Source organism: Watersipora subatra, chromosome 1, assembly GCF_963576615.1.
Source record: "Watersipora subatra chromosome 1, tzWatSuba1.1, whole genome shotgun sequence".
In the NCBI taxonomy this organism is placed as follows: Eukaryota; Metazoa; Bryozoa; class Gymnolaemata; order Cheilostomatida; family Watersiporidae; genus Watersipora; species Watersipora subatra.
In genome coordinates, this window is record NC_088708.1 from 22,787,137 (window position 1) to 22,800,831 (window position 13,695).

At 35.5% G+C, this 13,695-nt stretch overlaps 1 protein-coding gene across 1 annotated transcript; it reads left to right on the forward strand.

Moving 5' to 3' along the window:
• Positions 1-9,036: 9,036 nt before the first annotated feature.
• Positions 9,037-9,779, forward strand: LOC137408407 (exosome complex component RRP46-like). Its single transcript, XM_068094931.1, has 2 exons — positions 9,037-9,161; positions 9,250-9,779. The coding sequence occupies exons 1-2, from the start codon at positions 9,063-9,065 to the stop codon at positions 9,763-9,765; spliced, it is 615 nt and encodes a 204-aa protein (XP_067951032.1). The 5' UTR covers positions 9,037-9,062; the 3' UTR covers positions 9,766-9,779.
• The last annotated feature ends 3,916 nt before the right edge of the window (positions 9,780-13,695 follow it).

The window sequence follows — 13,695 nt, forward strand, 5'->3', positions numbered from 1 at the left end:
GGTTGGCAAGTCTGAGTATCCTTTCTGTCAGTAGTAAACTCATAAGCAGAAGCTAGCGCATTATGCTTACTTTCATGTGATAGAATCTTCATCAGTAAAGCTACTCTCTGATTTCTTCTTCTGGATTCAAGTGATTGTAAACCTAGCTTTTCACGGGTGTTGCTGACACTATCTCTACCTTTAAGATTGGCTATGACTAGAGAGAACCTGCATAACTAGAGGGAACCTCTGGTTTTTGAGCGGTTTAAACCAATATACTACATTAATGTCAAACTGTGCGTAGTCGTCAAATAAAATATTTGTCATCTGTCGGCTTTGAAAGTCCAATAAGACAAGATATTTTGTGTGCCAAGTGTTTTCGTAAATCTTTTGCATTACCTACATCAGTGGCTATAAAAAACAAATTTAGTGATGGCTTATTTGTTGAACTAGGTTACTTTACTATTTGTAGTGTGACTTACTACCACTGTACTATTAAAATTTGCTTAAAATTGAGCAAGATGGGCATATAATGTAGCTATCAGTCTTAAAGCATTACAGTAGACCCTCACCATACGGTTCTAGTTCGTTCCTGTGTTGGCTTCGTAAAGTGAGATTTTTGTATGTCAAACAATATTTCGTAGAGGGTGGAAAATCAGTGTGTTCTACATCTAGGGTGAAAAAATCGTATAACAAGGTCATCATAACCAAGGGCGCTCTGTAATGCTTGTAGGTATTGTAGCATAATCACAAGTGTCCTTTAGCGGAGATATTGCCGAAGCCGAGACCGGGCCGTAGTCTACACACACAAAATAACAACAAAGGTCCACGTAGTTATGAGCCAAAACAAAAGTATCCACCCAAATATCTCACCAATCTGATGAGCAGCACACACAAAAACTAAACCAATCGACTGAGCCACCCATCATGTCAAAATATTCCAAGTTTCAAGTCATGTCTTACACAACTCACCTTATGGTTTATCAAAAGTTGTCCCAAAGTCCCTATTAATTCGAGACTGTCTAATTGCTGTTTTAGAAATGGTCACCGCTGGCCTAACCTAACGTCCTAATTCAACATCTCAGTAACTATCGGGACATTGCTGAGTGCTCCCGAACTTTTTGATTCCCTCTTTTAGCAATGCCCTGTTAGTTACTAAAACGTTGAATCAGGACGCTAGGCTAGGCTAGCGGCGACCATTTCTAAAACAGATATTGGACAGTCTCAAATTAATAGGGACTTTGGGACAAGTTTTGACAAACCATAAGGTGAGTTGTGCAAGACATGACTTGAAACTTGGAATATTTTGACATGATGGGTGGCTCAGTCGATTGGTTTAGTTTTTGTGTGTGCTGCTCATCGGATTGGTGAGATCTTTGGGTGGATACTTTTGTTTTTGCTCAGAACTACGTGGACCTTTGTTGTTATTTTGTGTGTGTAGACTACGGCCCGATCTCGGCTTCGGCAATATCCCCGCTAAAGGACACCTGTGAGCATAATAGTACTATTGTTTGCACATGCAAAATTGGCCTTGGTAGTTGAGGGTGCTATAGATGCAAGGTGAAATTTATACAGAATGCCACAAGCTCAAAGCTACCTTGCAAATATATTAGAACCGTGGGTATCCAAAAAAGTGTCTCAGATGCTTCCCTTCTGAGTACAGCAATGATATGCAGCCCCCGAATGGGGGCTGTATATCATTGAGTACAGTATCAGAATATCCCACATTTTAGTGGTATGTCATTCACCGCATGGTATCATGACATCTTCTGTATGCAAACACCCAAATCTAGAGTGAAAGTTCAAGCATCAGTTAATAAATGGCTCAAAATTTTTTTGATGTTTACGCAATTCCTTTTTTGAAGGTAATAAGGATGGACATAGTGCATCATATTTAAACCATAACTGTCATGTACAACTTTTATCGTAATTACTAGGTAAATCAGACACGCTGATTCCAATTTTGTACTCAAAATAAAGATTAGTCCACTAACTTTCAGAGTAATGAAAGCTTTTTTACAGCGTTTTAATACCGGTCTCGAAAACAACACGATCGGCACAAGCTCCGCCCATAAATACGTGACGTAACCTAGCTTTTTAGGAACATAAGTTATGTAGGGATGTTTAGACCGATTTAGAATAATCGAGATGGGTGTTTTCAAATCCATTAATATCTAATTTCAGCCTTAAAAATAATCTCGGTCTTTTCTGAAAGGGAGATAGCTATTTAACATTGCATATGTTAAAAAACGCGATAACAACGCTAGCTTGTGATAAAACCGCGCTTTTTGAGCTCTTTTTTCTCGGCGGTCAGCCTATTTAAACATCATGTAAAAAGCTACGAGCAACTTTAAATAGTTTATATACCTTTCATAAAAGACTGAGATTATTTTACAGGCTGGATTTAGATAATAATGGGTTTTAAGACACCCATCGCTATTATTTTAATTCAGACTAAACAATCCTAACTTCCGTCTCTGAAAAAGCTAGGTTTCGTCACTTATTTATGGGTGGAGCTTGTAATGCCGATTGTGTTGTTTTCGAAACGGATATTGAAACGCTTTAAAAAAGCCTAAATGACTTTGAAGGTTAGTGGACCAATCTTTATTTTGAGTACAAAATCAGAATCAGCGTGGCTGATTTACCTAGGAAATACGATAAAAATTGTACGTGACAGTTGTGGTTTAAAGAAAGTAACTGAAACATGTGGTCAGGCCGGTGGTTGTTTGCAATGTTTATCTCCTTGACTTTTTATTTCCACTGACTGACGAAGCAGTGTCAAGAACCCATTCACTTTTCATCGAGTACTTCATGCGAACAACATCCAGCAAGAAATTATCTTGACCATCTCATGCAGTGACAATGTAGTATTAATTGGTAAATATAGGGTGTTTTGAAATCGTTGTTACCAATAAAACCACATAAGATGATTTTTACCAATTTTCACGATAATCACTTTTTCTGCTTGCCATATAAAAACTAAAGAATGGGACTTCTGATATGATCAGGGCATCGACACATTTTGTTTTGAGATTAGCTAGATACAGTATGTACACCAGACAGCTCTGAGTCTGCATCACAATGAAAATGGTTTCCACAAAAAATATTGAAGATTGAGCTACACTTACTTCCTCATAGACTTTTTTGCTCCCTTCCAGTTCAGACCTAGAAAACACTCAACTGAGTAGCCTTTAATTTGCGGCCATTTTCTCACAACAACTATCTAGTATGTGAGCCTCCATCAGCACCACGGTGTAAAGCCATTGTAAGTGAACGCATAGTTAAGTCTGCTGGCTATGAAATTGCATCGAAAAACAACAATCATTTTTGGTAAATCTCCAAAGAAAGTTCGGAAATCTTTGCTGACAAATTGTGCACCATTGTCGAGAACCAAGGCGTGTGGTATCCCAATGAAGCAAAATAGCTGGAATATGTGTTCTGTTATATCCTCGGACATTAAACTCTCTAACCTCTTAGTATCTATGAACCACTTTCATGCTCTAGAAAATTAAATATTAGTTTCCACCGAGGTCTTTAAGGCATTTTGGGCAGCATCAAAGGCTCTAGAGTAATTTTTATGTTTGTTGCACAGTTATTGCGTATCTTTACACCACCTTTTTATACAATTAAAAATCCACCATCATGTAAAGCTAGATTTGGCCCAATCAATCTGATGTAAGATGAGAGAAAAATTATTTTCAGTAAAAATATTCAACTAGCACAAAAAATGAGTATTGATGCGTGTCAATCTGACTACACCATTTTTGCAAAATTGTCGCTCGCCTAATCCTTGTTTTTTTTTAAACAAGTCTGGCTTTGCCTATTATACAGAGAGGTCTACTCACGGCATAGCTGCAGATATGAATTATCAAGGAGAGGCGCCCACATGCTTTACGTAGGTGGTCAGATCCTTCGATGTTCAGCATGTGTGACAGAACAGAGATTTATCCATTCTAGCTTCCCTGGTTTGAAGATTTTAAAACTCGGGGCGCAGGATTAAAAATACATTGAAATCAAATAATGATATTCCATTTGTGATAACCAGACAAAAACTAATCAATTTGGTTTCAATTTTCATTTCTAAATAAAGTTTGCAAAGGGATTAGACCAAGATTACCTTTCAACGTACAATGACAGCACGGATTTACACAAACAGTGATTTATATATAGACAAAGATATTATTCTCACTTGTAACATATATACGAAAACCACTAGCATAAATTGGAATTGTTTATGCCTTAACCGTGTATGATTTTGCTTCATTGCTGCAGCTTTCCCAACAGTAGATTTTGAGAGAATAGGTTCTGAGGCCTCAGATTAAACAAGAAAAACAGTTATTGAACACACGACTGTGTAAATAAACAATGAAGAGTAAAGCAAGGATTAACTTAACACCACAGTTATTACTTTGTAGGTTTCAAACCAATTTTGTCTAGACTTGCAAAATCACTGATACGTTTGTAGATGTCACAATTTTTTCAATGTGGTGTTAGGTGATAACAAGGCAATAGGCGTTTGATTATGAGGCATTTTCTTATTCAGTTTAGTTAACACAGCATTCTTAAAAATAAATTTGAAACTAATACAATAGACACTCCTATAATTTATACCACCTATAATGTAAATTCCAGATAACGCAAAGATTTTATTTGAAATTTTTGCTTCGTACTACGTAAAAAATTCCAGATAATGTGAAGTGTCAAATCGGGTGAGTTCATACCAGTGGTATTCCAGTGTCTACTAGTGCTTGCGTAGTGTATATATTTTTGTATATCTGTGTGTATGAGTGCTTGTGTGGTGTATATACAATCAAACTCGGATAACTCGCCCTCGGATAGCTCGAACACATAGTTAACTCGAACAGATTTGTTTGGTCCGTTCCCGCGCAATGATAAATTGCTTTAGATAACTCCACCTCAACATCATTAACTCAAACAGTTTTTTGCCGAACGGCTATCAAACGGTTGTTATCACTTTAAAATATCACTTCATTCCAAGCCATAGAGATAAACATCAACTTTTAGTAGTTCTCAGGCATCGTTATTACTGTTATCGGCAAAGTATTTTTGCTAACGATTTTTCTAAAGGTTTGCAAAAAATCAAATTTTACCAAACATCCGCTTTGCGATGGCCCTTCGAAAGCAAGGAAAAGCGCGGTAACCTCGGAAAAATTTGAAGTAAAATTGTCAAAATTGAGCGATCAGGAAAAAGATGTCTTTTTTCTGAGTGTTTTAACTGAGATCAAGTTTTGTCAATTTTGACCTGAGAACGTCCTGGCAATCACATCACCTAAAACAAACAAATCTCAAGTGATAGAAAAATGTCTATATTCTCGAATAAAAATTTTTAAGATTTAACATGAGAGGCCTTTTAACTAGCAACAAGCAATCTATGCTTTTGATTTATATATAGTTTATATATGTACATGTATCAACTGATAAATACATGCACTTGTGACAGTGCTCTGATAACTTCAACACTCTCATAACTCTTAACACTTTCGCTTGGTCCCGTGAAGTTTGAGTTATTTGAGTCTCGCTGTATTTTAGTATACCTGTGTGTAGTAGTGCTTGTATAGTATATATATTTTGGTATACCTATGTGAACTAGTGTTTGTGGAGTATATATACGCACTAGTACACATAGGTGTACTGGTGTGTATATATACTACACACTAGTACACCTCTGTGCATAGTATAGTGTTATTTTTATTACATTAAAATTGAATCAAGTCTCTTATTCAATTTTAATGTTAATCCATCTCGCCACACTTGTGGAAGAAAACTGTCGTGCTTATAATGTTATATTTACTACATATATACTATACAACATCCATGCCATTCTAGCTGCACAATTGTTCATAAATACTTGAGGGCGATCAATTGGTGCAGGTGTTACAGCGTCAGTTCACAAATCTGAATTTGTTGGAAAAGTTAGAATATCGTTGAAAGTTATCTTTTATCCTAACCTTGACCCCTAGGTACAGATAAATTACAAACAGGTAGTACCTTTCTGCATAGTAAAAATATTTTGTTTTGCTATATATATATACTAGCTGTGCTACCCAGCGTTGCCAGGGTAATAAAATTCAGCTTTCAAGCAATGAGAAGTAATGAGGGTTGCCTGCCCCACTTGCTATTAGCCTGGTACATTGCCAATGGAAGATTTGATTGGGCTTAATAATGAGAGCCAACAGCTTTTCATGACATTCTGCTATGACTCGAGCTTGGGCATGGCTCTCTTGGGGGGGGGGAAGAGTCTGGGACACATAGCAACACCCGGGGAAAACAACTCTATAAGTCGACTTTTGCAGTCGCTAATATTACAATCGTTATTTCCGACGGAGTATCATGTGACAGTCTTATTTATGATCTACACAAGTATTATGTATTATTTTTAATCTGAATTGGCAGCAAACAAATGCTGGTTGGTAAGTATGAAGCGTTAGTTGCATAATAAATCAATCACAGGAGTTATATATTATTTCATATGTTTAATTAATTGTTTTGATTTAATTATAATAAAAAATTAAATCAATTAAATAAAAAAAATTCACAATAACTATACAAACATAACAAACGAATAGCAATAGAACAACAAAAATGAAGCGCACGCTGCTAGTAAAGAAAAGTTTATTTAGTAAAAAGCAATCTCAGTTTTATTTTACTCGCGAGTGTTATGATTACTTGCGACAGTTATTATGAACAACTCGCACCTACCGCTGCAAAACGGTGCCATCTGAAAGCAAATGCTCTTTCCGAAGCCAGTAAGAAGAACTATAAATTGGTCAAAACCTGCGATAATATGTTGTAAAGCTTGAAACTGTTCTGGTCTCAGTGTGACTATGCCTAGCTTTAATAAATGATTCTTGAATCGCTCCATTTTTTATCAGTATATGAAATGAAACTGCAAGCGTGAAAACGCAAGAGAATAGTAACCTATGGTTCTTATCGTTTTGTTATCAAACAGGGTATTATGTAACTACCCAATCTATCAAAAACATAGGGCCTTTTACTAGATCAAGTCACGTGACAGTGACGATAGGCTTTTAAACGCGCCACATCTAATACATCGTGAGATCTGAATCTATCGACACGCTTCCATTAGTATCAGTCTGAGCGTCATATGTAACATATGTCGCTCGTTTTGCAGAAATTATCTTACATTTTTTTGCTATGTGTCCCAGGCTCTCTTTCTCCCCCCACCCCCCAAGAGAGCCATACCCAGGCTACTATGACTCTGCGTCAAACGCAAAGCCAGTTGGGTATTCACTCCCATATAGCGACATATATCAGCTCTCTGTGGCCTAAATGGTATTGCCTCTGACTTGTAAACGGGTGGGTCCGCGATCAAATCTTCATCAGTACGGATTCTTTATTCCAAGATTTTAAGATCTATAGCCGGAATGCTATATATGAATGCGATATATGACAAACAACATACTTTGAGAAATATATATCTAGATTTCTCAAAACGTGTGTCTGTCATTCCGGCTATAGCGCACACTGATTATTTTACCAATGCGGCCACACGTTATGATGCCCCGGTTAAGAAATATTTTTCATAAGGTTCAATTACTATATCTTGGATCTAGGCCAATTCTTCTCACGCGGACAATTATATCATCTCCGTATTGTCGTATTCCAAGTTTTTGTGGATAGCTTCTAGTGGAACACTAACCTTTTTTATACACACATTTCTATGCAAAAATTGTTATTATTAATTCTATTATATTCTATATATTATATTCTATTCTTATTAATTAAGGTTTTTTTTTGTTTTTTCATTACGTATTAATTGTATCATTACCGGATTATCTTTTATTGTAATCGTAGCAAAACCGACCTAATTTAGCTATTACTTGCTAATTATTTCACATTTACATCTTAACCTTTTTATAGTCGTTTTATTTTTTTTCAATTTTTTCGACCTGCACGAAACATTTTTCTCATGTTATGAGGAAATATGAGTTTAAAAGTTGTTTGACAAAGTTTGAAAACCTGTACAGTTTTTATTTTCTCTCTCAATTTATTTCAACTACACCAAACACTTTTCTCATAACATGTAGTTTGAAAGTTAGAATGGCAAATGTTGTTATATGTTAAATACAAATCAATTTTCTGACCAAAGACTTTTTTATTACCCGGGTAGCACAGCTAGTTGTAGATATATAAACTGTTCATTATTAGTTTTACTTTGCGGAATAGACTTTCCTGTTTAAACAAAATTAGATCTTTGTAAATGAATGTCGAAGATGGGCGATTTCCATCAACTTATTGTAAAATTATTGCAATCATGGTCTATAAAACCAGTGAAATTGATCAGCACAATGGAGAAAAGTTGTCGATGCAAACCAAGTCAATTTTTTTTATTTGTATGGCTAAAGGGGTGAGTTTGGAAAGATCTTGGAACGGATTAGGCGATTTTATGTATTTAACTGTTATAACGTAAAATCCCTATTACGTAAACTTTCCTGAAACGGATAATATATGTTGTAGGAGCGCCTACTGTATTGCTTCCCACTAACGATTACATTAAATCGACTCCTAGCATTATTTTAGTAACCTCTGTTTTCTTTTGTCTAGCTTGTTACAGCTAGACTGATAGGTGCTTCTATACTGTCTGCTTATCAGTTGTCAAGCGATTGGGTGTTTAATTTACAGTCAGCACACAGCCTGTCATAGTCATTAGTATAAAAGATTTTGGTGCGCATTCTTTCATTGTAACTGATAGACGTGCAATAAAATCCTATCTCATGTTCTTCTGGTAACACAAATACGAATCTTGACTTATTGGAACTTACTTTGTCATTACCTGCAGCTATTTGGTAAGGAAGTCAAAACTTACATTTTTTACGGTATTAATAGTTACTGGTTGGTCTACAAAAGTAACATATCACTAGAATGTAACATATTACCTATTAATCCCACTAAACCTCACTGTCTAACATTTTTATGTTCTCGTCAAGGTTGCATTGCTGTCAAATCGCAGTGCCCTTGGCCGAGCCACTTATTTTCAAATTAGTGTTCAAAATCTGTTTTTCTTATTACAGTTGCATCTCGTCCATCTTATAAGTGATGTTATGGATGTTTGCTTTGGTTATTTAAAAAATGCTGATGGCTCTGCCAAGTTCACATATGGAAACACATCAACGATAGCTTGCGTGTCTGGTCCTGATCAGGTTGGTCACCACACAGATTTAATACCAATTCTCTGTAAATGTTTGTTGTAGAAAATTGTTTGTATATCAAATTGTTCATGTTTTTTAGGTGAGTCAACAGAAGGAAATCATTGACAGGGCTACGATACTAGTTCAGTATAAGAGTAAAAGCGGAAATTCAAATTGTTCAGATCGGGCAATGGAACATTTCATAACAATGGTCTGCGACAGAATGATTTTCACCAGCATGCATCCTCGAACAAGCATCCTTATTAACATTCTTGAGCTACATGATGACGGCTGTATCTGTGCCTGCGCTGTCAATGCTACCATGCTCGCTCTTATAGATGCTGGAATTTCTATGCGACATATGGTCGCTGCAGCCACTTCTTGTCTTGATGAAAACGGATGTATTCACATTAATCCTTGTAAGGAATTATTGGAACATTCCGAAGGAAAAATGACTTTAGTGATTGAAAGTGAAACCTACCAAATCCTTTCCCTTTCATCAACTGGAAATTTTACCTCAGAAAAGTTGAATGAATCTATTCTACTCTTAACCTCTAAGTGCTCTGAACTGCTTCAATCATTTCGTGCATCTGTATCCAAATTATTCCATCAATAAATCAAATGTCATGTACCAACTTCCACTGATGTTTAATTCTGTAGAACAATACTTATAAGTAATAACTTTTTTGTGAATGTAGCATGTCAGATAACTGAATTGTTACAATAGTCCATTTCAGATCATTCATCAGCTAATTTATATTGTTAATTTACAGTAGTAAAGTGTGCTATTTTACAGGATTTAATGGTTAAAAATTCAATTCCACCATTTAATGCCTAAATTTGTCATTTTACGTCATTCACTTGTAAATGACATAAATTAATCTAGGAAAAAAAGCTTATTTCACTAGCGTTGATACCTTTGATACAGAAAAATAACTTGGCTTTTTGCTTTACAGCTTGTTATGAATTTTGCTGATGCCATGCAGTTGTCAGCAACCTGGTACACTGTAGCATAGAAGTTCCAGAAAAAGTACACTGATACAAATATATGTAGTATGTATATATATATACACAGTCTAAACATACACACTCAAAATATATATGTAAATCTATCTGTTAAAAGTGCAACAATCTACATATATCTATAAGTAACTAGTTTTACAATGTTAAGTTGTCTTAAAGGTTGACTTGCAACAAAATTCCTCTTACAGTTATTTGGTATCAAAAGGTTCACCATGTCTTACTCTGTTGTGTTGTAGGTGCAAGCTCAAAAACGAACAGTTAATTGCGGCCATCACGAAAGCGCTGTAGGTTGGAATCCCTTTATTTTGACGACATACTCAACTTGATGTGGTTACTGTTTTGACATGTGGTGTTATCACGTGGAATAAAAGGCTCAATATAAAATGTCTCATAGCACTAGTTTATGAAAAACACTGCGGGTTCTACCGTAAAGCCCTCATCAAATATAAATTCTCGCTACTTGACAGTTTTTCAGTTTGGTCTAATCATCTAGTCGTAATCTGATCATGTGATCCATATTTCCTGCCAAATGCCGCGAACAATTTCTGCAGCATTTTTCGACTATTACAGGTGACCAACAGGCTCTTCATGTTTATCAGCGGATGATACGCACTCCTACGAGCTAATGTTAAAAAATTATACCAATTTTTAGGCTAGGTTTTGAGATATCGGTGCTCAAAGTGACCGCATTACAATTATGATGAAACAGACGCGCAAGGACAATAGACATAGTTTTATTGAATGCGTGAAGTATATTTGTGAAAATATTTTGACGAACGACGTATGAAAGTGTAAACAGAAAAGCACATAGTGTTCAACTATGTCCCATTTGAGCCGTTTTGGAGAGGGGTTCCAACCTACGGCGTTTTCGTGATGGCTGCGATTAACTGTTCGTTTTTGAGCTTTTAAGAGCTTGTAATCACATTTCCACATATTTTGTACCTACAACACAGCAGAGTAAGATATGGTGAACCTTGTGATACCAAATAACTGTAATGTGAATTTTGTTGCAAGTCAACCTTTAAATTGTGTTGTTTTTCTCGCTGTTGTCATTACAAGCCACTTTGAGCTAGTGAGCCTGTCAAAGGACTGCAAATTTACAGACAGTCTTGACGAGTGCCCTTAGCATGAAACATACGGCACGATACCAGCACTAATAAACAGTGCTCAGAAAAAATAGTATACATTTGTGCATTTTACCTTGTTCTGATTTTTAGCTTCAATGCCATCATATTAAAACCTTTTTCTTCACGTTTAAAAATCCCACTATTCATATCGCTGATGTCTTATTAAATCAACAATTAGTCATTTGTTCTCAGTAAGCCAGTCAATTCATAAACTCAGGAATGCGAGCATTGTGAAGTAAAACAATAACATACCAAACATTTCAGAAAGAAACTGGCCATTTGAGATGTCTGGTTTGTAATTCATTTTTCACACATATGAGTGAGCAGTCTTCTCGTAGTCTTACCCAAATGTGACCATGCCACCTAGTAAACATATGTACCTAAGATAATTATTATGTATAATCTATCAAAGTTGAGTTGCCTCACCTTGGTAAAATAGTCTGAAGATGTGTAAATCAAAGAAAATTACCGTACTTGTGCTAAATTAAGAGTGATTACATTAAAAAAATTCCTGAGTGAATGTTCTTTTTCACACTATTGTAGCCAAGTTAATAGAGACAAAGCGGTTAAACCAGCTTTACAAGCGTCAAATAATTAGTTACTCCTATGCTATTAATATGCGTAGCAAAATTCTGCGTAACTGGTAAATGTTAATGGATAAAAGTCTCTGAGCCTAAACTAGTGATATTGAATTTTTAAAACAATTTGTTGTCAAATCTTAGACTGACAGTTTTGTTGAAACAAATGTTAGTTTAAAACCGGGCCAAGAAACTTCTCAAAGCCAAACAAAATTTGATAAAAGTAATTGTAATAAAACAGGAACAGGTTAACAGAGCAAATTGCGGGATTGTCCCGAAATCAGAATGTTTTATCAGAATGTTATCTTGACTGAAGTTGACCTAAAATCTTTGAAAAAGATGATATTTTTTGTGTTTTAACTGGGTTAGTCGCAAAACTGACAATCCATTAAATTATTTCTTCGTTCTTGCATGTATTTAAAATTCAATATGAAAGTATCTATTTACAAGTGTGGTATTTCTCTGTTTTTTTCACACTGTACTTATATGTGATTGTTTATATTTTGCACTTGATACAATTTGCTATTAATATAGCTTTCAGTAATCCTAAATTAGTGATGTTAATTTCATGTAGTTCTTCATGGGTTTTTAAATGGTTTTGTTGCATAGCTCTGGTTAATTATTACATAACACTTTTTTCTATCATAATTAATAAAAATTGTCGCATAATTATCAGTCAACGGAACATTTGGATTATATGATTCAAGCAATCATTGCCATGCTGAAATGACAGATTATGTAAGATAAATACTGCTGTAATCATTATGCAAGTTTCAGTTTGTGTTTTGCTCTCCCAGAACTCTGATTTTTAAGCTTACCTGTAATTAAGTTTTAAGCTTAATTGATTTTCAAATAATTATCTGTTCGATAAGGATGCTTACTTTTCAAGTATATTCAATGAAATAATAGTATATCAGTATGTCATAGCAAAGACCAGCAAGTTTGAACAAACACATTATTCCGGCGATGACTTGACTTCCCTCCTGTTGTAATCAGCGAGTTGTATTATAGGGAGCTTTGGGTACAGTGGACTCTGTTAGCTTCAGAAAAGAGCAGGGTGTTGGTGTCAGCTTCCACCTATTGAGTTCAGCAGGTTGTATTATAACAAGCATTGAGTACAACATGTTGGTTCCAGGAAAGTATTGTGTGCTGTTTTCAGTTTCCTTCTGTTGGTTTCAGCAGGATGTATGGTCTGCTGAGCTCAGCAAATGGTACTGATTTGTGACAGGTCATCGTTTTCAATAAAAATGAGGTCAAATCACAAAACTGCTTTTTAGACCTATGCGATAGAGAAATTCATCAGCTTTTGAAAACTGTTTTCATAATTGAAATCGAAGCAATTTAACCTGAGACAGCTTTTTATCGAAGGTGGTGTTAGTCAATATGGTTAACACAACAAACAGAAATTTATTCTCAAAGATGGTGGATTGAATTTTAAACAGTATTGTTGACATTTAGGAAGGTCATAGCAACCACAGGCTACAAACATTACATTTTCATGAATGTTGGAAATGACTTGGTTTCACAAAGGTCTAAAGCACAAGGACAAGTTTTACTTTCAGAGCCTATTGGGCACTATATGAAATGCCTCATTGGAATTGAAAATGATACGACCTGTCATATTTGGTTTCAAATCGCTACCTCCCGTGGTATTAAAAATGGGTTTTATTACAAAAGGCATTAGGTTCAGCAAACTGTTGGCTTCAGCAAAGAACATGAAAATAGTCGAAGAGCATACTCTGAAGTGTGAGTTGTCCTCTTTTTTCAATAACTCATAGAAAGATGTTTCTTAATTTTAAACAGAAATAGCTAAAATAA

Excerpts from the sequence above, each read along its gene's own strand:
- LOC137408407 (XM_068094931.1), top strand. The coding sequence starts at position 9,063 with ATGGATGTTTGCTTTGGTTATTTAAAAAATGCTGATGGCTCTGCCAAG. Across the intron at positions 9,162-9,249 it reads GCGTGTCTGGTCCTGATCAG|GTGAGTCAACAGAAGGAAAT; the intron begins GTTGGTCACCAC and ends CATGTTTTTTAG.